The sequence below is a fragment of the Struthio camelus genome, chromosome 3 (genome assembly GCF_040807025.1).
Source record: "Struthio camelus isolate bStrCam1 chromosome 3, bStrCam1.hap1, whole genome shotgun sequence".
Taxonomy (NCBI): domain Eukaryota; kingdom Metazoa; phylum Chordata; class Aves; order Struthioniformes; family Struthionidae; genus Struthio; species Struthio camelus.
The window spans coordinates 100,132,326-100,159,155 of record NC_090944.1 but is presented as its reverse complement, the minus strand read 5'-3'; the positions used below and the strand labels follow the sequence as shown (position 1 = coordinate 100,159,155).

The 26,830-nt window shown below is 38.4% G+C and overlaps 1 protein-coding gene across 8 annotated transcripts in view; it reads right to left on the bottom strand.

Moving 5' to 3' along the window:
* Nucleotides 1-3,672: 3,672 nt before the first annotated feature.
* CNST (consortin, connexin sorting protein) overlaps nucleotides 3,673-26,830 on the bottom strand; it is a 59,436-nt gene continuing 36,278 nt past the window's right edge. For 6 of the 8 annotated variants that reach the window (XM_068939326.1, XM_068939327.1, XM_068939328.1 and 3 more), the window contains 3 exons: nucleotides 22,686-23,569; nucleotides 13,496-13,631; nucleotides 3,673-8,072 (listed from right to left, as the gene is read on the bottom strand). In XM_068939326.1, the coding sequence (XP_068795427.1) occupies nucleotides 7,867-8,072; nucleotides 13,496-13,631; nucleotides 22,686-23,569 (1,226 nt within the window). In that variant the 3' untranslated portion in view covers nucleotides 3,673-7,866. Of the gene's footprint in view, nucleotides 8,073-13,495; nucleotides 13,632-19,163; nucleotides 21,878-22,685; nucleotides 23,570-26,830 lie in introns of those variants that run through there. The other 2 variants (XR_011140323.1, XR_011140322.1) reach the window with 2 other exon arrangements.

The following is a 26,830-nucleotide window of genomic DNA, read 5'->3' as shown; positions in this document are numbered from 1 at the left end:
TAAAAGAATCCAGCAGTATTTTAACCATTAGTCCCTCTCCTCCTTCCCTCCCCCCCCCCCCCCCATTAAAATATGATGTATTTTTTTCTGTTTCTATATAATCTGGCTGGGAAAAAAATCATTGATAGATGCCTTTATCAGAAATATTTGTCATCCTTTACCAATAAAAAGTTTTGATCATCTTTTATCAAAGCTCTTTACTACATACTCTCTTTTTTTCTGTGAGCTTTTTCTATAGCACACTGAATTCAACTAGCTCAGGAAAAGTAGTGTGAAAACTTCCTTACAGCTCTCATAGCCCCAGATAATTCTTTCTTCTTAGTATGGTTTTGACTGTGAGCGTACAAGTTGCAAAAATTTAGTCAGAATTCCTTCTGTAAGTGACAAAGACTGCAAGATGTTCCCATTTGACGGGCATTTTGATTGAGATGGAGGAGAAAATGAAGTGTTCCAATCTACTGCAAACACGAAGACCTGGAAGTATTAAGCTGTACGAGTGTGAGGATTCTCAGCATCACCTACAGCTGGCAGGATTCGTGCTATTTGTGGCAAAAAGCATCAATTTAAATTCTTGGAGAGGCAGCTGAGGACTAGATTAATGTCACTCATAAAAAAAATCAAGAAAAACTGAAGAATGATTCTTAAATAAGGGAAAGTCAAAGAATGTACATTTTTAGGTGTAAAGTTTATACAGAAGTAACAACATCCTCAGGTTGCTCAGCTTCTTGTACATATATGCCTTCACTTTTGATACAAATGCTACTTTATTGTGAAAATCTACCAGTTCAGGAGAACAGAATGAAAACTGACCAGCTGAAGAGGTGCACTATAAAAAATGCTGCACTGGCACTACTTTGATAGATTACAAACAGCAAGCCTGAAATGAGGTAATGTTTCGGAAAAACCTGTGAGAACCAACAGTTTTCTCATGGCAGTGCTCAGCACATGGCACTGACTGAAAAAAATAGCTCCCAGTCTGAAAGTTGTTTTTGGTAATAGCTTTAAAGGTGATCAGCCTATTAAAGCACAATGGTGGGTCTTACATTCATTTTCAGTGCTGTGCAATGAAGTGGGACATTAACCGTCAGTTGACAGAAGTGTTCTTGGAAACTTCCTTAACAGCCTAACAAATGAATCCCTCATGAGGGGCCCAGTTTGACTAAAAGATGACACTTGGCAAGCCAGTTTCTTGGCCAAAAGGAAAAAGACAGAGCTGACTGATCTGCTGTCATATGAAGCTGGATTCAAGCTTGATTTCAAGAAAGGAGAGCTCAACAATTTTAGATTAATAGAGGATTTTAGTCTACTATTAGCCAGGCCTTTGACAATTTGGATGTGCTTCAGCCAAAACAAGCTCAGGATGAAGAAAAGTGTAGAATCAGACCTGTAGTTGAAATTCACTGACATCAACTCTTTAGTTTAATCTTAGCTGCCACAGAGCAACTACTATAAAACAAAGAACACATCTACACCCTGTAATCACTTTCTTCAGCAGATAATCAGCTATTGTACAACGCTGAATAAAGTGAATCCTAGCTCATGTTAAGCCATAATCTAGAGAATTATGACGACATTTAATCCAAAGTAATAAGAAACACAAAGGATAATAAAGAGTTGCAAAAAAGCAATGTCTAAAAAAAAATTCATTTTTTAAAAAAGGACATTATAATCAAGTACTTTAGGCTTCCTTGTGTGGCTATTTTAAAGAAATAGTTGAATTATGTCAATTAGGGCACACACAAGTTAGCATGCGATGCTTCAAACATCAGCTGTTTAATAAGAGAGTAGTTCAAGAATCAGCGAAGCTTTGAAATCACTGCTACACATTAACGAATCGTTGAGAGTCACATACACTCTCAGCATAACAGTTCTCCTTGCCATTTCAGTACTGCCTGTGGTCCCCTTCCTGATTTTAAAAACTTGATACTGAATTTGAGAGTGTAAATTGGAAGAGGAAAGGGAGAAGCATACAGAATCCCTGCTATTATATGAGAATGGGGAATCCCTATGAAGGAGGAGGATATTGTGGACAATATAGTGAGAAGGGTCAGAAGAACAGTGGTAGGACACGCAATGTATCACCTGGAGAAGAGACACCTTTTTGAAACCCAATAGCAGCCTTCCAACACCTATGAGGTTGCCACCAAGATGGAGCAAGGCACTTCACAGCGGTGCAAAGCAGGAGGACAAGAGGCGAGAAAAACTGAAACAAAAGATGTTCAGATAGGATATACGGAAAAAACTTTTTCACTGTGAGGACAGTCAAGCAGTGGAATAGCCCTGGGGAGGCTGTGCAGTCTCCACCCTCGGTGGGTTTCAAGACCCGACTGGATAAAGCCTGAGCACCTTGGTCTGATCTCTGAGCTGATGCTGCTGTAAGCAGGAGGTTGGACTAGAAACCTCCTGAGGCCCCTTTCTACCTCAGTAACCTATGTTCTTAGAAATGGCAGAACACATAACTGTTTCATGCTGGGAAAGAATGGTAAAGGAGGAGTGAAATAGAAGGAAAAAAGGAGATTCATTGGGATGAAGGCATGGGCAGGGATTGCAGCGACTCCCTGTAAAACCGGGGGTATAAGCTTGCTCATAAACAAGTTGTTGACGAGAACCAAGGGATGAAAGCAGTGACTGATACATTGAGTGAACTCAGTACGGAATCAGCACAGTGGTGTCTACACAGCTGAAGCCTAAGACATAGCCTTTCTGGTATGGACAAAAAAAGTTTACTTACCAGTTCAGGAAGCCCATCCAGTTTCCTCAAGGTTACCAATGCTCCTGGTCAGGAGTCAGATCATGATTCAGAAGTGAAGGATCACCTACTTGTTTTCCTGAAACCAGAGGTTATTTATTTTTTTTTTTTAAACAGAAGAACTGTTTACAACAGCAAATTACTTCTACAGAGAAAGGCCACTTTTAGCCCTCATCTCCAGATTGCCAGATATTATATTATGATTAATTTGGTGAGATGTTATCTCACAAGTTTCAGTGAAGTGATACCAAAATCTCTGCTTATTTTCTCTCCTTTTAAATTCTTGTTTTCACTCTTTTTGGCTATGAAGAACAACTCAAAACCACAAAACCCCAAGAGAAAAAAAGTAGCTAATTTACTCTGAGGAGTTCACTATTTTTTAAGCCAGACTAAAATTCTGGGTGGCCTCATTCCCTGGCTTTTGGGGGAAGGCCAAGGGAGGGGATGTTGGAAAACATAGGGTTGGTATGCTTCTGTTCAAATCACGAGCCACTGGGTTGGGTTGGGTTGGGTTGGAGTTGTTTTGTTTTTTAAATTGAATTCAAAGAGCAGATCAGCCTGTGATCACTAATGAGGTCACCTACCCAGTTACGAGGATTTCTGTAACTTACCATCTGTCAATGTGTTTTCAGAATGATGCAGTAACGTAACATTTTAGCACTTTAGACGCGCTTGTCTAAACTAGCCAAGCTCTGTGGCTTTTCCTTCAGCTATTAAAAAAAAGATAAACTAACCCACCAAAGAATCCAATAAATTGACCTTACATTAAAAACAAAACCAAACCTCATGCAAATTATCCTCATTTACCACTCTGTTTTGGGTTTGATCGCAAAATTCTCAGTGGAGATACTGCTCGTTTACCTGAATTTCACAGAACATCCTGTCAGTTTTTCATACATGTAGAAATCACAGTACCCAAAAAGGTTCATATGTTTTCTTTGGGACACTTTTTATTTTTTTTGCTACAGTATTCAAATTACAAGCTTGGGTGATGGTTTCAAATACAATTGTTACTCCTTTTGCTAAAGGAAGCTAAAGTTAAATTTGTTACAAATAGCTATTATTCCTTTCAGATGGTCTTGATTTTACATTATGGTACAAAGTAGGCAACCACGTTTTCTTGGGAGTATAGCATCCCTTTTGGTCACTGAGTGGACAAGTACCCAATCACATAGGAATTAAAAATTCCAATCTACTCTGTTTACTTCGTATTTCAAGCTTGTCCTTTACTCCCAGAAAGCCCAAAAACAAGAGTCTCCCTTTTGGTTAGATTACTTCCCGCTGTTTATGACCAGGGTACGCGTTTTCCTCCCAGTATGAAAACAAAGGTACTGAAAAAGGTTTTAAAACAGAGTGTGTCTAGACTACAAACTTCTGCTGGCGTATCTGGACTGTGCAAAACATACCTTCTTACTGACACTGTTTTGAAAACAAGCCTGTGGTACAGTGGGGCTATGCTATGGTAGAGTGCTTTTCTTGCTGTAGTGTACGCTGTTTGGGAAGGGGTGTAATTAGAGGGTTAATCAGAAAGCTCTTTTTTGGCTGCTTATGCTGAATCTACAGCAAGAATCGTGCTGGTTTTGCTCTACTGTGAGAACCTCTCTAATATACCTAAGGCTCAGAGAATAAACTGAGTTTCTAGTAGAATGCTGCAGACTAATAACTGGCCACGGTTTTCTAAGGTACCCTGTCAACTTGCAATGCAGACATATTTTACAAAATGAGTTTTAGTTACCGCCAAATACTGAACCTTTCCCTGAATTCTCCTACAAACTACAAATTGTTTTATAAAGGTATAATATTTTTCCCCTATTGCCAAGCAGAAAACTCATACAAACACTTGCAGGGAAGGAGAAAGAACAAAGGAAAACTGTTATACACAGAGGGCTGTAAAATGCCAAAAGTGTCGGGGGGAAAATCCTTGTTTCTCGGATTGCTTCCTACTTACAACAGTCTTAGCTGTTGTTGCTCATCATTATTTTACAGCAAAATACTCAGATAGAGGAATTACTGTTCAAAGCAACTCTTTCTTTTGGCTTGGATTTACCTGATTCTAAGATCGCAAGCACTCAGGTCACGCAGACGGGAGCAACGTCACTAACAATCAGAAGAGAGCAGAATACAGAGCAAGGCCCTGTCAGGCCTACCCGTGCACCATTCGGAGTTCAAGGCAGAGCAAATTTGGTTATAAGAGGAACCACAAGTTTGATAACGTACTACAGACCACGCAAACTATTGTCCTAATAGAACTGTCACCGGAAGCATGAATTAGTACCATCAGCATTCTGTAAAGGAATGCAAACAGATATTAAATCCAGATTCAAGTACTTGCTTACAAGTGAGGAGTGAACAGGTGAGATGAGGAGCTGGGCAGCCTGTGCGTACGTGCCCTTGCTGCTCCCTCAAATCCTGAGAGACTTTGCAGGTGTGGTACCTTGGCATAAGCTGGGAAGGCTAGAGAGATGCTCCAAGTGACAACACAAGTGGAAGGTAGCTGAGTTACATGGAACATCTTGTCAGTCATTTTTCATCAAGTATGTGCTGGCAAAAGCGGTGCCCTACCTCTTCATGATCTTCTTGTACGCAGTTCTGCCGACATTAGTGAGTCTTCACACTGGGAACCTAGCACAAAGCTAACATACCATAGTACAGGATTTGGACCACAGACTTCAAATTGAACTGCTTATTAAAAACGATTTTGACTTTAAATAGCTTTACAGTTTTAAATAAAATAATTATTTTAAAATAGTTTAATTAAATGAACCTAGAAGTAGAGGATCTTTGATCTTCATATTTGATATACTTTTGCATAAATAGTTTTATATATACCTCTTGATCTTTTTGGTGATGAAGTGCACAAAAACTAAAGAGTTTTTTTAAGCTGAAATCAGTACTTGCTGCTTTAGGAATAAACTTAATATCCTGAAACACTCAATGCACAAGTTGCTGGAAAAAAAAAAAAGTTGCAGAAACCCCAAATATATTCTAATTGCACAGTCATTATAAATACATACTTTAACTGAATGCATGCTTTTTCATTACTCTTGAGTAAATTACCAGAAAAGAAGAAAATTGCATTTATCTTTAAAATAAAAACTAAATAAATAAACCCAGATTTAAAGTAATAAACTGAACCAGTCAGTAACGCTTAGAGATACAAAAGTGTCTTTCCCTTTCTCCTTTACATTAGCCCAGCGTTAGAATACTCTAACAGCAACAAACAAAAAATATAGCGAACTACTGTTCTTGTGTTTCATTTTCAAAGCAAAAGTTTTCATTAATTTGGGCATTTTAAATCTGCTAGTTTTAATAGAAAGCTGCAAATGAGGCTCCCTATATAAATAAATATATAGGTATAAATAAACTAAGCCTCAGCTGTGAAAACAAAAAGAGAAATCACACATGCAATTTATTCTAAAAAAAGTGATTTTAACTTTAACTTTAAAAACCCGTTAAGTATAACAGTGCATTAGGAACAATCAAGCTCACTAGAGGGACAATTTGCTTGCAAATGCCAGAAAGCATGATCATTTAATGTTTATAATTCTGAGCAATATCTTGAGGATTTCACTTCATAATATTTTACAAAATAATATTCTAAACCTGAACATACTGCATCATACAATATTAGTAAGCAGGAAATCACTGAGTGGAGTGAAGTGGACCCCTCAAAATGCTATTTCCTGAGGTGTAAAGGAATCATTTCATACCAACACCTTCAGCAAGGTTAGGCCGTTATTCTGTGTGCAAGAACAGCTGCCACATTTTGACTACAGTGTGGGCCAAAGGCCTGTGTATCTAGTTCTGACTTTCACAGTCATGTCAGTGTTTCTCTCACATACCATAACACAGGAAGGGCTGAGCACCACGTGATAACAATACCCATTTAAAATGATTCTTTTTACTGATCTAAATTTGTTCGTATAGCAGATAGAAAAAGAGAGAACAGATTTTACAATACAAGTCTCAAAATGAGGGGGCAAATAGATGCAAATGTGCTTTGTCTGCAAGAAAGAGTGCCCTGGACTATCAACCTACTGTGCATCTGCAGTGAAACTCTGAATTTCTTCTGTTGGATCAGTCCCACTTTACATAAATATTCACTCATTGAGAGAAACTGCAGCCACATAGTCCAGTGATCTTATGCACTCATCTGGGATGCAAGAGAATCACACATGAGTCCTAATTTCCATAAGTATTCACAGACAAAGGCAAGGAGCATTATTCCCCACTTACAGAGGAGAAACCGAGGCACAAGGTGATTACTGCAAGCCAGTGACATAGCTGGAAAGAAAACCCAGTTAGCCTGACACCTACTTCAAGATGCTTTTAAACTGGCAAAAGCCACTTTACTATTAATACGAATAATTTACTAAATATCTTATTCTTTCTGTGCTCAGTGAGACCGATGATTTTCCTTTTTGACCTTCTATTTCTAAAACAGTCCACACAATACTGGGAATAAAGTTCCAGGAAATTTAGTGAAATCTGCCAGCAGATTTATCCTACTCATGACATTCACCATAAGTTGTAAGATACAGGGTCAGCCTGTTTATCACAGAATGAGGGCTCAGTGAATGTTGCTGCACTTTTCTCACTCCACCCAAATTATTACATGGCTCACCAGGAGAATTAAAATGGAGAAAAATAGTAAGACTTAGAAGAAAAATAATGTTTTCATAAAACACAGACTTATTGCATGATAGCTGGAGGCAACACCTTTGCACAAACAGCTGTAAATCAAAGCTGTCCTTTTACTAAGCTTCCAGAGACTGCTTACACAATGTGTGGCAAAAGGAGAGCAGACAGAAGACAGTTAATTTCCTTCTTTCTTCTTCACTTGCTCAAGATGTTGGAAAGCTGCTTGCCTAATCTCAAAAGGGCGAAGAGAATGACTTTTTATTCTCCCGTACCACACTGCTACAGCTTAAGATGTGAACATGTTGCCACCTGATTGCTAAACTAGAATTTTTCTTGATTACTAAGTGTAAGTACATCATCAAATATACATCAGCTGAAATGTGGAAAGTGTTATAGAGAACTTGAAATCACTTTTTTTTTTAACCTCTCCAGTAATCATTGGTGAGCTCTTAGTGTGCTGGCTCAGCTCATTTCAACTATGAGAAGGCTATCCAGTGTTTAAGTTCTTCCATACGTTGCAATATCTGGGTATAAAAGAAGTCCATGTTGGCTGTAAAATCAGTACACACAGGGGATTCCATGTCACCAAAGGTGCAGTACAATGCAGTTCCTCCAATGCTAAGGAAAACAGTTGCTATGCACAACAGGACCAGCAAAATACAGGAGCCACCAGCTGCTTCATCTGTAAATGTAAGAGCAGAAAAGTGAAAAACAACCACATACAAAACAATATGAACGTGTGTGAGAAAATCTGAGATGGGTTTTGTCCACAAATGGGTCAGGTAGACTCACGTACTGATGCTCAAAGTCACAAGTCATGTCAAAGTGACAAGAATAATACCTAGAACTGTATATTTCTCTACCTATGTGGAAACAAATCAGCCTTTTAAACCTAAGTAGTTATATTGCTTCACTTCTGCAACCCGTTCATCTTTCCTTGCTGATTTCACTTGTGGAGTCATACCATACTGGAGCACAATAAACTTAAATATGAGAATGCTGGCACAACCAAAGCCTTCTTTCATGGAAATATTTGAAATGAAATTAAAGCTTTGAAAATAAAACAAATGGAAATGTTTGTTTGTTTCTTTGTATTGCCATTGAATGCACTAGAGTGAACAGTTTGTGTTTAGTCCTACATTGTCACTGTAAGAATGGAGGCAAAATCTCCAAGGTAGGCTACTGTGAAAGGTTTTTTTTTAAAAACCTTTCACCACAGTTGTACCACAGTTGTACTGTACACAACACCACAGTTGTACTGTGGTAACTCCTTGCATGATTGCTTATTCCAGGGTAAGAGCAACAAGTAGCAGAGCAATGTAGCAGGCGAGCTGCTACATCCTCACAGCTTCACTCATCCTTGGTAACTTGTTTGCCTGCATAAACAACATGTGCGTTTTCTGTCAGAACAAAGAGGCTCTAAGAAAAAAAAATTCTGAATTTCTTTTGTCCTATATCAGCAAGAGGAAACAATGGAAGAGAAGGAGAAAAGAAGAAAAAGTTCAAACACTTTGGAAAACTGGTTTAAAATAACAACAACAACAACAACAAGTTTCCTTCTGGATCACTAACTCTGTAGAAAACAACAAATTTCACATAAGAAACTCTCATTAAAATTGTATTTAAAATATAAATTGTTTCTAACTATTTTCAGGAAGAAGATGTGATGAGCTCCCCTCTTGGGCAGTGAGTGGATTTTCTTTTCAGTGTTATGAGAGGCATTTAATATACTTTCAAGTGCTGAAGACCTATATTAATACCATTTCATATTATATACGTCATATTTGTATTATATATCCTCTGGCACAAGCAGAGGATATAGAAAGTACTACTGTTTGTAACCAAAAGTATTTGTCTGAAGTCTTTTTAGCTTGAATAACAGAGATTTTAAACTCCAGCCATGAGTTTACCATTCGAGACTTGCTTCCCCAAAGCATTTGGCCAGATAGACTGGTACAGCAGTCCATGAAGATGCTCTTATTCTTTCAAGATATTTGCTTAAAACTCTTTTCTAAGTGTCGGAAGGTAAACCAAACCCATATTTCTGTACAGAAACAAGAGCATTCTCCTAGTGCTACTTCTGTATAATCACAATTACTGAGGGTCACTTCATCCTGCACTGGTAAGCTGTAAGGTAAGCCGGTAAGCTTTCACTGCTGACAGACACACAAAGAAGCTCCAGCTCCCTTTGTCACCTTTACAAGCAGCTGTTTGTTAGAAATCTACCACTAACTATTGCTACCAGTAACCAAAAGGCATACAGCTTTGCTCTTAAAAAAAAAGCTGAGTTTGGAGCTGCTGTTAATTATTTAAAAAGATCCAGATGTTCAGATACTTGAACTACCTGTGAAACTGTAAACTTTTTTTGGCAAAGATATTTTATAAGACTTCAACTGCATTTTCTACATATGAAAATGAATACATACAATGAAACTTATATAAATGTCCCTCAGTGTTTTGTTTGCTTTACTGGGCAAAAAAACTCATTCTTTTGCAGAAATGATGAAGAGCTTTTCAGCAGATCTTACGTTAACTAGAGACATTGGTGCAGGAACGTTTAAATCCTGGAGTGAGAGGACTAGATTTTTATTTTTAAGTAAAAGTTTTACAGAATTAGAATAATTTCACCATTACAATTTTACTTACTTACAACATTTACTTTTATGGGTGCTGCCTGTATCCTGGACAAAATGAAAAAGTATAATGACCTAACTATGGCTGCTTACACAAAAAGCAGAACATAAGTCTACCCTGACATTTACACACTGAATAATTTATCAAGAGTTACAGTTCTGCTCAGTTTCTCAGACACACAGTACCCAAGTATAATGAAACCACTCCAGGATTAGAGAGAAGAACTTGGCATTAGTTGAAATGATACTATGGCACAACAGTAGAGAGAGTATCGCACGTCCTTGCAATCTAACAACTCTTAACAGATTTTAACAACAACCCCCTGAGGAAGGAAAAATACAAGAGTTCTGTTTGAAACGACTCAAGAGCACTCGAATGCCTCAACCATTACAGACCACTGGAGCTAGACAGCGTTTTCCTGTTGCAGTTTTCAGGACTGCAAAAAAAGCATTTGGGCAATCCGACTGTAAAATCATTTGGCTCTGATTGTAAAATACTTCTGATGCACTAGGAAACTCATGCCCACATGAGGAAAACACAAAGTTTGACACCTTGGGAAATGGCCGTATATAACACATATTTATATTATGGACAATACTTTAAAGATATTTGGCACTGTATAAAATATTATTTTTACCTCCAAAATATCCATCTACCTTATGTGAGTACACTGAGTAAAAAAGAAAAGGTAAAGATTGGCAGAAAGGCAAGAAAGGATTACAGTGACACAGATTCACGAGATTCCTTGTGGGGTGTGCTATGTGAATATGTATGTGTGTATATATGTGTGCGTGTGAGAGAAAAAATCTCAATGTCAATGATTTAAAATTCATTAGCAAACCAGAAACGATAAATATTTTATACAATTTAATGACAATATGGGCACCAACCCTGCTACTCCCGAGAAAAGAGGTCACATACATTGTCAATATTTATGGATCAAATCAGATTGTTTCAACTACCTACTTTGACCTTCTACATAACATGAGTCATACAATGGAAAAAAGTTGTTTGGTTCCTAAATTAAACTGAACTTCTGATTATTGACACATGTACTGGGGTGAGTCTGTGCGCATACGTTTGTGCATGTATATATAATGTATACAATATAGATAAATACATTAAAATAGCTATAGCTCATCTTGATTTCTAGATTTCAAATGAGGGAGAATTCTTTACCCTTAGAAACTTGTTTCAAGAGTTAATTATCAAAAATAGAACTATTATTTTTAGAATAGTATCTAAAAACTCTACGCATGGACCAGAACCCTACTGAACAGGGAATGTATTAATTCAGAACCAAATATTAGGTTTTATTCCATGCAATTTACATGCAAAAATTAGACAAGGCACAATAGTTAGAACCCAAAAAGGGAAAGCAATGAGACAACATTGATCATAATGAAAAGCATTAGTCTCTATATTTGTATAGTCCATGAATAAAACTTTGCTTCCAGTTTCTTTTACTTACATTTGCATTTTAAAAGATTCTGAGGATGTCAAGATAATGAGTCAATAAATTCCCACAGTAAGTGAAAATATATAGAGGGAAGTACTTGGCCATTTCCTTCCAGGCAGAAAACACTAATATGTTCACTGCAAAAGAGGCAACTAAGCAGCTAATGTACTCAGCTTTTATGTTACTTTCATATTCTAACTGCTGGATTGATTGATTTCTGGTAAGAAATGTTGCCTGTTTCTTTTATTAATAAAATTTTCCATATTATATAGCAATACCTACAAGAAAATATCCCCTGGTAACTTTCCTATGATCGTTTATACCAGTTTAAATCTGCCAACAGCATTATTTTTTCCCTCTCCCCACCCAACACCTCAATACACTTTTACTCAGGATCATCATAAGAGGAGACACTGACCATGGCACAACTCTCATAGTCTACTGAGTAGGATAATTAATAAATGTTGTTCATTCGAAGGAACAATAGAAATCAAAGGCTTATCAAAACTAATATTCCTATGGGTTCCCACATTCTAGAGATTACTAGTTTTTAAGACTCCACTGTAGGTCTTGTGGAAGAGGGGGAAAACAAACATACTGATAGGTAAGCCTTACTCCTTTGGAGCTATGCGTTCCACTTTGCTTCCCAGAGGCAGAAAATGTTTTTAAGTGTAAATTGCAACATCTCTCCTTCACATCCAGTGGCCAAGTTTGATTTCCTCAAAGTTTCGAGGGTCCCTTCCTGCACGTGTTCCCAAACATCCTACCAAGCAAATCTGAGAGAAGGAACCTCCCATTATATATAGATCAAACTTCTGCACTTCCTCTAACTTCAGCCTAACCAGAATGCCTTAAGAAAGGCCCTCTACCAAGCAAAGAAATGGCTTCACCTGAATCGCAACTTATACTGACTTAGGATGCTGGGAAATTCCCCCATTACCAAGATTTACCCTCACTGTCCCCAAATCACTTGCAAAATCCTGCTTTTTCAGGGAAGGGAGTGGGGGATGAACCAGGAACCTTCAATGCTAAAGGGGGGAAAATGGAGACAAACTCTGTCTCCTGGGATAGCTCACAGGAAGAAGAACAGGGGCTGGTTATGCATGACCACTAGCAACAACCATAACCCAGTAATTACCACTCCAAAGGGTAAAAAAAACATAAGTTACTGCTTCACCACTACACATACATTAGGGTTTATTTTGATAGGTTTAGATGATCTTGGCAAACATGAAGTAGATATAGTCTCAAAGGACAACGTGATGAGAAGCAGTAATTTCTTCAAAGTAAGAAAAGAAAGTTCTTGGCTTATGTGGAAAACAACTTTTTCATCTGCCCTTCCTGCTTAAAAACAGAATGACTTCTACTGCAGCTACTGTTATGATATCTTCTGTAGTAACAGCAATGGACTATGCTAAAGAAGAGCAAAGCAAAATAATACACGGTATTTTATGTGAGGCTGTTTAGCCCATCAAAAGATACTGAGGTGTTTAGCCAAATTTAACGATATTTCAACTGCTAGCAAATTTACATGGTTGTTTAATTACAAAGCTAGGTTAAAATCTGAAGCTCTACAATCCCACCGTCTAGTAGAAAGGCCTGGAAAGCTATCTGTGGGTAAAACGTAACAGATCTGTTTCTTCTGCATCCCTCCTTACCTACACTGATTAGATTCACGGACAGAACCTGCACCTCCCATCTCTAAGCACTAAAGAAAGGACATCCATCAGACCTCACTCACAAATCAGTCAGCCACAGGAAAAAAACTGGGGCTTCAGTTCAACCAAGCTTTAAAATGGAAATGTACTTATCATACCCTTGTGTATCCTTGTTACTCAAATCTGCTATAAAATAATCTTTGAGCAGTCACCTGCACCTATTTCTTCATTAAGTTTTAAAAAGCCAAGACAGTATGTACGTGCACTGAGTGTCCACTTGGCTCTTGTGAGCAAAAAGGTCAACTTCGTTTGCACCCCAAGAGTGTATCCTATGAGTTAATAGCTTTAAAATACCTTGATCTAACATGTCTTCCATTTCTTGGAATCGCACTCTTCTCTTTGTTTGTCTTTGCTGGACTTGAGCAATTGTTTTTCCTTCCCTGTCATCTCTCTTCTTTAGTATAGACACCAAACCTTCTGCTGGAGCAATCTATCAGGAAAGATTATAAAAATCATTTGACAGTGAGTGCAACAACAGATGTTAGAAATCTAAGCCTGAGATCTATTTAACAATGGCTTAAAGGAGGAAATAGGATAAATAGCAGAAAAAAATGGTTTCCACTCTATTTTTCTTCAAAAAAGTGCTATGGCAGCACTTGTGAAACTGTTTCTTGAACACGTATATTTCTGAACATGCAGGTCAACTGCAGTATCATTCTGCTGTCTAGGAGATGGCTAAGATGATAATGTTTGTCCTTAATTACTCTCAAAGTTAAAATATACAGACTGACTCTTTGGATCACGCCTTGTATTCATTGCAACAGTTCCTCTGTAAGCTCACATTATTAAATTGTATGAGTTGGGGCGCTGGTGAGGAGGGTTCTACTCAAAAATACTACCATCAGAGGGCCATAAGAGGTCAGTGACACATTGCTTCTGCCTCTTCAAAGACACAGTCCTGTGGAGACTATCAAATACTTACTGTGAGATTAATTTTTCAGTGTTGCTATTGGTTCCTCAGGGCAGACAAATGCTAGAATGGGAATATACAAACAAAAAGAGGTAACACCAGGGGGAAAGGAAAGCTTCACGATTCTGGACAGATTCCAGCTCCACGCTGCAATAAACTCTCTGGATGAAGCAGCAGCTCAAAAATCATTCCCTGGTGGAAGGTCCATTACACAGGCTGGTCACCCAAACAGCTTACACAAACACTGACGTGACCAACAAGTCATTAATCATAACTTCTCTTTCCTTCTCTGTATAATTCAACTTAGCTGCAGGAATACATGCTTTCTCTTCCTACAAAGCCATAGTAGGATGTTACTCCAGCCTGACCAGTTTGTAATTTCCTAGTTATCAGGGAAACGAAGGTAGAGAAAGCATGAGGAGAAAAACACATCATGGAGAACTAAGAATGCTGTCATGAAATGGTGCTGTGAAGGTCCCTTGCCAACAGAATGGGGAATAATTATTATGAGAACCTGAATGTCTAAATCTATCACAATAGTTGCTATTTTCCCCTGCCAAATTGTCATTAGTTTTAAAAAATTTTCTTTGGGAAATCATCTGACCTACTTAGAGGTCAGAAAATGGTTTTGCATGTTATTGCAGCAATAAATTCCCTAGCATGCAAAAGTGCCATCCAGTCTTCTGAAGCTAGAGAAAGAGCAGAGAAAACATTTTGGGCTGAAAGAGTAAACTAGAGGACAATGTTAATACAAACAAAGGTACATATGTCTGCACAGGACTGTCTCTGTTAGACACAGCTATGCCTTTTACCTTCAATTTCTGCCAAACACGGATGTCATTACACAAAATGATCCTCAGGAAAATGGTACTTAGGAGGTATGCAAGAAGATTTAAAATCTTAATTTATAAACACTTGAAAGTGGATGCAATGGTATTTGTAGAATACTTGACTTGGATACATTATATCCCCACCAACTCTAAAACTGCCAGCATAGCAGGATATATTCCTTGTGAAACAGCTGCTGATAGGAACAGTCATCTGATGAAACCCTGCAACTGGGTTTCCAGGATCATATGCCAGACCTGGTAACATATTGACAGACTATACTTTAGCAAACTTCTGGAGTTCAAGAATATGCTGATCTTTCACAGGGTAGCAATCAATACGAGAGTGTTAGCATTCAGTGTAAGACTCATTGCTCATGGTCTTTAAAATTCTTCTTTAAAACATGTGTAGTTTTTCTTTCACTCCTGTTTTAATGAGAACTCAAACTCTTTAAAGTTACCACAAATACAACAGTTTAAGCAATGAAGGAAATCTGTAAACAACACTAAGACGGAAAGCGTTATCTAAGTAACGCAAATACAAGCAAATCTAGTTCCTTAGTTCTACAGTCACCATAATTTAGTAAAATCTGCGTCTTCTATACTGCTCTTTGGCTACTTTTTTAAGGGAGTTAAAAAGCTCCATATAGCTTTCCTAAGCAAGCAGTTCTAAGCGTTCTGGCAATTTATAAGAGTTAAAATAGGAAGCATATTTAGATATGCCCTTTTTTTTTATCTTGAGATCATCTTTACCTGAAAAAAGTCTTAAGCCACCTCTTAGTAAGTTTGAGTATCACTTTTTAAAACCTATTTTGTAGATTAGCAGCAACATGTGTTAAATTAAAAATTAAACCGTGTACCTTTATGTTGCAGGTAAGAAAACACATTACATTTGCAACGGAGTTTGTATACCTTTTACCTACGTAGGAGACAGGACCTCAAATACTTGTAACTGTCAGCTTCATTTTCACAAAATTTGGGAGTGAAAAAAAAAAAAAATCAACTTGCCAAACACTGTAGTCACAGACAAGTGAAAGGGACTGCCTAAAAAACCCCCACCAAAACAGCCCCGTAATCTAATCAAACTAGATGACCACACAAAACCAGCTTGTTTGTACTGCAATGATCAGAGCTGTACAAAAACAGAAAGCAAGCGACTCCAGAACTTATGCCCCCATACTTGTTTCACACTGTAAGCTTATACAACGCATCAATGCATGCTATAATGGGAGAGATGGCGCTTTGAACTCAGAGACATTGATAGCACAGTCCAATACGCACTGCACCAACTAGGTCATCTGGTGTTTGCAATGATTTCACCGGTAAAGGTAACAATTACCTTCACATGTCTCTACCATGGCAGTATTCGATACGCCTCAAGTAGGCAAGCAATTGTCGCACTGAACAACTCACAGGGTTGGTCACCGAGGATATATGCGTACAGTCTCTCTATTGTTCCCAAAAACGCCACTGAGAAGATAAAATTGATCTCTAACACACTTCCCCTTTTGATACGTACTTTCCTGTTGATACTTTGATTATCTACACAAGAGCTTGAAGGGCTTATTTACTGAAACAATGCAATGAAGAACGTTTATGAAGTCGTGAAAGTGTGGAGGTAGTATAAAGAAATTAAGTCATTGTACATAGGAGGACTATTATTTGGCACAAATGAACCAGAAATAATAAGCTGCAAGCTTCTCATCACAGCTGGAGTGCACTGGAGTGAAACTTCTACTGGTAATGTTAAATTGGCCTTGCTGAACTGTCATGAAAATTTATCAGGCCAGGCAGAAAATGAATACCTATGCTTATGCTTCCTTACTGTGACAACGAAGGGGGTTCGTGTAGGAGCACATTAATTTGACTTCTTTGCTTGGGAGGGGGGAGATGAAAGGGGCTCCAAATTATGTCCATTCTAGTTTATTCTAAGCCTCTACGTATGCCAATGCTTTTATAAAGAGGATCAGTGTTTCCTCCCGAACCACCCACGCAGCAGGCTAGCTGTCACCAGATCCGGGTTAACAAGTGCCTCAGACCGTTCTCGACAGGAACGCCACAGAGGGCTGCCGGGGCATTTTGATTAGTCTGTCCGAGGATTATTAGTATGTGGTGGTCCATTCGGCAAGTACTTGTTTTACGTGCACTCCCTTAACTCTGCCTGTTGGCTTTCGGGAGTTTTTGAATGACCGTTTGTGTTCCAAGCTCTGTCTCCTCTAAGCTTATGTTTGGCCAGTTTAGCCAGCAACGTGCGTTTCAGTGTTACGGTTACGTAAAAGGCAGGCAAAGGGAAGGCTGGCCACGATGAGGTTCGCTTACCTTTCCTGTCAGCCTACAGTGACTCTGTTTCAGGATTTACTTCTAAAGGCATAAAGAGCTGAACAGAATAAATGCCTGCAGCACGAGTTTCTCTACGCTAAATGTCTTCTTTTGCTTAAAACGGGGGAGCAAGGGCTTATGGTTTTGTAATAAAAATCAGTATGCCCAGTGTTATTCTCATGACCCAGCAAATGCCATCGACTGTACTTTTAAGGCTCTCTTTGACAAGAATGTCAATTCAAACAGAATATTTCAACGGCCTTTCAATTCACTAGTCATGTAATCCAGGTTTTAATTTTGTTCTGCAGAGCACCTACAAAGCTATGCCTCCTACTCAGGACAGAGTTTATTCTTGAAGTGCAAACACAAATACAAACATATGGAATTCTGCATAAAGCAATGTTTACATTTGTCTACCACATTCCCAAATGCAGCTGAAAATTTTCTAACACGAATAACACATTTTCTTTTTCTTATTTTCCGTCATTACAATGCCCTTACTGTACCCAAGATCATCACAGGAGAACAGGGTCTGTCTTGCTACAAATAAAATCTCAGTCAGTTACAGCAATTGTAAATGTATTTTTCTTCTGTACTTGTCACTTAGAAAGATATCAAAGCAACATGCAAATTGACTGGACTAGATCTATCTCCCACTAATGAAACAGCCAAGGAAAGTAACAGGGCACAGACCGTCCCAGCAGCCTTAGCAGCCATGCTGGACTACAAGTTTTTCATCACAGTTTTCAGGAGGCAGGAGGAATTTAAACAGGCAGAATACCATTATTTCAGTAGGGAACTGTGGTTAAAACAGCCACAAGTCAAGCCTCGGCTCGGCTTGAGCCACAGGAGGAAAAAGGCAGGCTTGCACCAGGCAGCACTGCAACGACTATGTGTTACATAAAAGCGCTACTACATGAAGGCGACTATTGAAATATGGAAATTTTTAAAATTCTAAGTTAGATAATTAACAAAAGATGCTGATGGAGTAGCTACATAACTGAGCTTACTCACTCAGCTCTGCTGGCCTTCATAAAATCATCTCACTGCAGCTTTTACGACGACCACAGAGGAACTGAAAACGGCACACAGGTGTATGGTGGCTTTTTAACCAACAGTCAAAAAGAAAAGCAGCAGTGACTGCTGGTTGATTCAGTCTCCTACATATTTTAGCTTTTCTCTTTTTACCACTAGTAATACTAAGTGATCCTGCTTCACACAGGAAAGTTTTACACTTTATCAAAAGTTTAACACGCTGCCTGCACAATTAGAAAAAACAAGTCCCAGCAAAATTACCTCCCTCTTCTCTCTGTTTAAAACAGCATTTGCTAAAAAAAATTCAAAAATTTTCATACATTATCCATATTTGCTCCAGATATGACCAACTAAATATGATATTTATTTTTATAAACACAACAGACAAAACTTTAAAAATAAGGTCCTATACTTTGAACTCTTACAGAAAACAGATTTGACTACTGGAATCATTCACAGCATAGAGAAGCAAATAAAAACCCAACAACCAGAAGCACTGCACACCGAGGTCTAGGAAGAAAAGTACATCATATGAAGCATTTTGGTCTGAATGCAGAGAACCATTCAAGGGGAAGGTTTGTTGTATTTTCTTCTGAGGGCTTGATTCTCTAGTCATTGACTTGGTGCAGGCCTACAGTTTTATTCTGAGCAATAACATGTTTTTTTAAAGCACTAATCCATAAGCACACCACAAACTGACAGAAGGCAAGATTGCCCCGAGTTAAGCTGCGAGAAGTGAACAAACCCCTTTACTGCAGTAATAAGAACACATTTGATGTGTGAATAATTCAACTTTTGAAAAGGAGCTAACTGAGCAGATTCAGAAGTCATACTATAACTAGACTAACCACTTTTTTTGTTAAATGCTTACCATGCAAGTACTGGGGCTCTGTTACACGGTCCATGACAAGATCCTGTGTAAGCATTTCATGTAAAAACGTAATTCTCACAAACTCAAAACCACAGGACCCAAGTCATACAACAGAACAGGGGATCTCAACAGGACATTGCCTCTAGACTTAGTACAGTTCGCTGGAAGCGTCATCTCTGCTATCAGATGAACTGCCAGTCAACAGATATTCAATCCTTTCTTCAAGCCTCAGTGCATCAACAACGCTATCCACGTGGCTACTACTCTCTGTTGTGGTAGGGAGTCTCATTATCTTTGCTTTCTGAAAGAAATTTCAAAAGATAATTTTCTATTTGGAAAAACATTAAGATTTTAATGGCCTTCTTAAGAACCTCGACACTGAAATACAAAGTTTACTTTACAAACTTTTACTTGGTAAAATGCACCTGCTTACATTATGGTTAGGTGAAATAAGGACTAAAAAGTCCCATTAGCTATGTCCCTTTATTAAGGGTACAATTTGTTTGACTGCTGGTGTGTCACTTCTTGATTTTCCCAGGTACAGTAGCAAAGAGATTTAAGAAGAGGTTATATACTTCTGAAACCTGTGGCTACCAACTGCTGACTGTACTTCAAAGCTCTTTGTTAAGCTTTATCAATTTAGTCTTCACATAACGACAGTGATTTTGTTTAGAAAAGCCATCATTTGCACATCCTTGTGCATGGTTTATACTGGTAAAGAAATAGGTAGTATAAGTGAGTGTACTATATATAAAGTACTATTATAGTTTTTTAATTATTTAAAGCCAGAGTCAGAATTTAGTGGAGTCTCAGCCTTTAATTAATTACTGTAAATGATAGGCTAAAGGCAAGCGATATAAAGGATCTAAAATAGGGAACTACATGAGATGACTTTTTGTTCTCAATATGAGGTCAAACAAAACCTCCTAACTGTAAACATACAGACAAATACTTACCCTTGCCTATTTTCAATGAATTACTCTTACTCTTCCACGGCAGAATGTCCCACTATATGATTTTTATGTCTCTACTATTTCAAAATAATCTTTGCTTCTCCCTTGCATTCTGACTAACTTGCGGTAATTTTTCTAAGTACTTGCTTCAAGACAACTTTTAATCACAGTCAGATTCATTGATATTGTCCTTTGTGATCCACGTATTTATTAGCTTGATTTTGTTTTTCACTGTCACACTGGCACCTTTTATGTAAGGATTCCGTGCTGCTCTTCACGCGGCTGCCAATGCATTTTCTAGGCATTTCTTTCACAGCTATTGTATGAAAACATAGTAATCTTATTAAACAGCCCCATGGCCTAAGTGATGCAGCTTCAAAGGCTTCAGGAAGATGAGAAAGAAAGAAACGTTATGGCCAGGTGCAAAGGTCAGTCTACTTGTCAAAACATTAATGGAATCTTATTTTAGCACTAAAACAAAATCAGTGAAAGCAAGTTAAGAGTGGTGATTTCTCAGAGGTGCTGCACGCTCTCAATTCTTGGCGTTGTCTTCCAGGAAAGCTGCAGGTGCTCAACACTTCTGAAAAGCAAGCCCTAAGGTAATGATAGGTGATAAAATTAACTGGGGAAAAAAAAACGTATAATGGAACACACCACAGGCTCCTGTGCTGTCCTTGGCTCACCCTGCTGCACCTAGCAATTTCAGGTATTGCAGGACATCATCAGATGCTGCATATTACAAATTTTATCAGTGTCGAGATGAAGCCTTCTCCTTCCCTTCTCCCTGATTTAAACCTCCTGCCCCACACACAACTCCAGCCTCTTGCTAAGACAGACCGGAAAAGACTCCCACCAGCCTCAGCCAAGATTACTCCTTATATGGCCAGAAAGAGTGCTATGGAAGGACTCAGGTACTTTTAGCCCCTCTTCAGAGACTCAGCTGGGCCATCACAGTACTTGCAGGCCTACAAGCAGGATAGCAAAACTAGAAATGAAACTGCATTCCCTGTAACGCATCATTATCAATCACTGGGCCAATGCAAGCATAATTTTTCTAACAGTGTAAATATGCTGCCTGCGTACCCCATTCTCTACAATGCACATGGCACAAACATTGCAATTTTTAAATAGTTGCTATAGGATTAATTTAGGATTTTCCTGTGTGAAACAGTTCTCTCCTATAGCTTAAAACACAGAACTTCCAGAGAACTCAAAAGAAAACTAATCCTGAGGGATGATATCTAGGCTGCTCTTTTGTTACACATCCACATGGGCTTAACATAGACTGTCAACAAAATACTGTTTCTGAAACCAGCCTCTAAGTGACAAAAACTAACGGATTTAGTGCAAAAGATTGATTACGTGTATGAACAAATATGTGGGGTTCCACAAGTACATTTTGTCAGTAGCTTGTGTATAGCTACTGTTGGACCCAAAAAAGGGGGAAGCAAAATCAGGTTCATGTACATGGCCCTCAGATCTGACATATGACATCTCATAGACAGACAAGGTGTTTTAGGGGTGGATCAGGGTGCCTGATCTTGGAACTGAGACAGAAAGCTGTTTAGGTGGGGAGAAAAACCAAAATACTCTGTTTCCCACTCTGGAGGTTTTGCCGAAGATGTAATAGCATCACCATGGTTCGCCAGTATTTAGTTCCCTCCTTGGCTGCAAACCCTGAGCGATCATGGGTTCTTGGTCTCTGCATCAGCTTCCCATCTATAGAGAAGCAGTGTGACTTTATCTCCAAGGGATATTGCACTGTGGAATGTATTAAAAATAGAGATGCACTAAGAAGATACCTTTGTTACAAGTCCTCCTCCCGCCCAGCATTTTGAATCACATCGTTTCACAATAGTCTCATTTTTTTTTTCATTTAAAGGAAAGGCTTTTTAAGGCCCCATAGCTGCCAATGCAACAAAACTAGAAGACATATAAAGCAAAGCTATCCTCACACTCTCTCTAAACAAGTCCAAAGCAACAAATCTTCTGAATATTTAGAAGAGCATTTTAGCTTTAGAAGCATTCATTTTTATTGTGGCCTATCAGTAATACATTAGGAAGGTGGATCCAAACTTAGAAGTTCTTTCTTACTTTTCGTTGAACAACAAAATTGTCTAAACTTGTCAAAATTAGCTCATATGTGCATATACACAGCTCATTACATACATAGTGCCTCTCTCCCTTATTATCTCAGGGAACAGGCAGGGAAAAACAAATTTTATTCCATGAGCAGAAATGAACTACATGTTAAATCACTGGCATTATACAGATCTCTCATATAAAATTGTAAGTTACTAGGAATTCTCAGCTCTTCTCCTAAAAGCCTCTGTGAAAAAAATTACATATATATAGTGGTTCGTACTAATATGCAAAATCTATCTGATTTTTAGAGGCACAGAGCACTAACAGGCAAAAGGAAGGCAAACGGGAACTTTTTTTCTGAATTAGCTTAGAACAAGTAAAGGTGCTACATGAAGAAATACTTAATGTATTTTTAAAAAGGCAATGCCTAAAATATATAACTGAGATAAAGTAAAGTAAATATGACAGGATTCACAGTACTTACCTCAGCAATCTCTATCCTTCTTGCAAGTTCATCAAGAGAGGAAAAGCTGTCATCTAATGATAAAGCCTCCAGTGAACTGTAAGATGCTCGTTCAGGCGAAATATCTGGAACAGTGTCAAAGTCCTCTTGGTTTGCTAAGTTTGCAAATGAGTCTTCAGAATCTATTATGTTACCATTCAAAAATCTGAGCAAGAAATCTTCTTGTTCTTCATTATTTACCTTCTCCTCCTCCTGTCCTGCTGTTTTCTGTATTTCCTTGCATACTCGTGAATGGGCAGTACTCTCATCCTCAGACGCTTTATGACTTCCAGAGCACACGTTTGATGCAGTTCTGTCCTGTGGAGATTTTCTGTCATCATCATCAGGAGGCTGTTTCTGTTGCCGGTTTAAACCACTCTTTCCTAGCTGGCCACTAGCAGTCTCTGAAGAGCCAGCAACATGTTTTGATCTGAGCAGATTTCTATCAGCTTGTACATCTTCATCAGCAGAAACCAAATCAGCAGGCATATAATCAGCATCTGTTATAACCAAAGTATCTACCATTGGCTCAACAGAGAGTTTCACTCCAGGCTCCCCAGCTGCGTCTTCTATTTTTCCCACATCGTTAGAGAGCTGTCTTTCTTTCAGCGGCAAACTGTTATCTTTACCGGCATCCCCAGATGATAAACAGCCCGAAGAAGGCCTGCCCACTGTCCCTGTGGACTGGGTGTGTGGCTCCAGTGTTGATTCAGCATTGCAGTGCTGCTCCTCCATGTGGTCCTTTCCTGCAGCTACCCGAAGACTCGCTGCCTCTGTCAGTCTCTCCGTTCTGCTTTTACCCGGAGAGCTGGCACTCAGCTGTTTATCTTCTTTCTTTGGTCCAACGCCAGGAAAAGTTTCAGTACCTGAGTGCAACAGGAAAACAGTTCCAGTGTTTTTAAAAGATTGAAAGCATCAGCAGACTGGAGAAAGAGTATACTGTGATTTGATAACGTCGAAACCTAACGCTTTAACATGCACTCCCATACAGGGTAGGTATTTTACGCTCCAGCCGCAATAAAGTTTTGTTAGCCCTAATTGTTTTTAAAAAGTTGCCTCCTGATTCAGCACAGTATTCATGTATTTACAATGTGTACAATTCTTGCAGGCTAAACACATGTTTTGGTGCCCTCCTGAAAAGGAACAGAGTTATTCCCATGCTTCAAGCAAAACATGTATTTAAATGTGTTCTTGAACAGGCACATTCCTTACAAAGTGTATTTTATGCGAGTGCCTCCATGGCGGCCTGGAGGACACATGAATGCATTTAATAATTAAAGAAAATTGTATCTTGATGCTAGTGTATCTATCACACAGGCAGATATCTGCATCTGCTTTAAAGAAGCTGAAATCACGCCAATTTAATAGATTCCGCATTCAGGTAGTTTAAGTGGGTAATTAGCTCCTTCCGCTAATGCAAAAAAAACCCCTGTTATAATAATTTTACCTAAGAGACTGCATAGTAAGATGTTGGGTTTTGGATACGAAAGTTAGTTCACATATTAAAAAATGCAATTGGATTCAGCTGTATTCACGTTTACAATATATATAGAAAGCATTTTTTCTTAACCCACCTATCAGACTGTTTCAGAGAGAAATTCTACATAGTTTATGGATTGACTTAATACTGATGTGATCTGCTTATGAAGTAGTAGATGGTTAGTCTAAGTTGTCAGTAAAATTATTACACATCGGCCATTATGAGAAGCTCAAAGGCAAATCTCTCTCTTTAGACTTAACGAGGAGAGAAAGGGAATATCTAGCATCAGAATACCAAAACAAGCTGTCTATGACAGAAACTGTCTTTTACTCCATATTTTATTAAGAACTAAGTTAAGGCTTTGTTGTAGTAGGACTACAGTTATAGCAATAACCCAAAACAACAAATTCATACCTCTAGAAAACAAGCGTTTGCATTTTTGGGTCACAGCCAAAAGCAGAAAAGTCTTATGAGTAGATCAATGAAGAGATCAAACAATGCCCTTATTAAGCGTGTATGTCCCACAAGAATGACTGAATATCTTTATGCCAGTCTTACCCTTTCTCATCTGTTAAAACATCACTTTAAATCTGAGCAATTTCTTTCACCTGGCATATGAGGCAGGCTCACATTATTTTGTCTTGTAAGAAATTTTTGCATTAGTTCATTGTATTAAACAATTTTATCAAATTCTCAATTATTCTGTTTTAAAAGGTAATGAAATGCAAGCTGGCATAGAAAACAGGGTTAGAAATGGAAAGAGAGACTATACAGCCATTTCGAAATGCAGAAAAAAAAAAGGCAGAGCATTAACAGATGGAACGGGTATCAGGAACCTAACTTATGTAAAACGCTGAATGAAGAAATGGGTATGAGACAGGGACTTTGTGAAAATTAGATACAGATGACGAGATAGCTCAAGGGATTTGTCATGGGATACTGAGCCCTTCATGTACAGGTCATGAGGTCAGATACAGGCTGGCGTGTTGGTACAAGATTTTGCTGCCATCTGTCAATTTTTCCCAGAGGATACATCCACATCACAACAGGCACCTTGGCTGGCAGCTCCAAGAGCAACATCAAAGATTAAATGGAGACAGAAATTAAACCAAATTCTTTCCTATGAAAGACGACTCTTGAGGTCAGAGTTCTATTCCTAAGAAAGTAATAAATGATCCCAGTATTTTTATCCATCTTCAAGATGGAGAGAAAGTGAGATGTAAAGATCATTGTTACCTTCCATGTTAAGTTTTAGGCAACTTTCAATATTTTCTTTGTACGTACTTCAAAACACCTGCTTTGGGCAACTCTTGGCCGCTATAGGGTCAATGCAAGTAAAGTCAAATACAAATAATTGAACACTTAAATAAAAAAAAAGATACTTTTTCCCTACTAAGTTAAGTGAAGATGTACCCATTAAGACAGCAGTAATTTTTATCTGACTGTCACAGATGTAACAAAGTTTCTACTAAAAACGTTCTCGTAGCAAAAGCAGCTAAGGTAATTTAAGAAATGTTTTTTTCCACACGGAGTTACCGTAAAATTGGCACTTGTTCTGTTTATCACAGAAACCTGTAGCTTCCACTTGCTCATTCTGTTAATCCAAGACAGTCTAGCAGAGACAGTAATGACCTATGGCATCATGCCAGCAGAGAATTCACACTCCTTAATCCTCACCACTCTTCCCATTTAAAATAATTCCCATATGACCTAAAAGAAAACAGGGAATAGTAGGTTCCCCCCACCTTGGAAACAGAGCTATAGGTAAACACTGGAAAGTTTTGCCAAGTGTTTTATTAAATTCATCATTTCATTAGAAAAAGCTTCACCAAACACATGAATTTTCTATCGTTAGTTAACACTAAGGCTATTAAGACTTTCAGTCAGAAGCTGAAGAAATGTAAGGATATAGTATGTATGAATTCTCACCTTTTAATACACACCTACAACTTTAAGGACCCAGTTTCTCTCTGCTGGTAGAATCTATGATAAAATCTGCCAGAGAGGAAATACAGCAGGACAGGCCTTTCGCAACCCTCACTCAGAAGGGCAGAAAACTAGTTCAGTGACTTTGCCAGCAATCTTAACCGGCCAGTCTTTTATGGTGGCCTTGGTGGAATTCAAAGATGTTTCCTGGTCGCAGTATCCCCAGGAGAGAGGAACGGTGAATTCTTTTTAGGATGAACTGCTTTACAGAGGCACCAACTGCATTCTCCTATGCCTGCAATAAGCAAACGCAGCTATTTTTGTTTTAGATTAGTAAAGAAGGGTGATTTTACTTGACAGATGCTACCAGAGTGCAGTACTCTAATCTCCGCTACACAGTGCATATACCTACATATAAGCTAATACTTCTTCCTGTTGCTAACAGCTAGATAAAATCTTCATTTGGTCATACTAATCCACATGAAGGACAGTCTTCAAACCACTCGAGAATTTTCCTGTCTTACTGTAAGCTACACTTTCACCACCAGTAGCTGAGTTAAGTAATTCTTCCTGCAGATTGGCAGACACCTTTCTAAGACAAGAAACAGGTGTTTACATATTTACTTCTCATTTTTCACAACGTGAGGAAAAAACCCCCAAAAGATAAGCATAGTAAGTTTACACGGCACGATGAAAAGGCTCACGAACAAACACCCGGGCT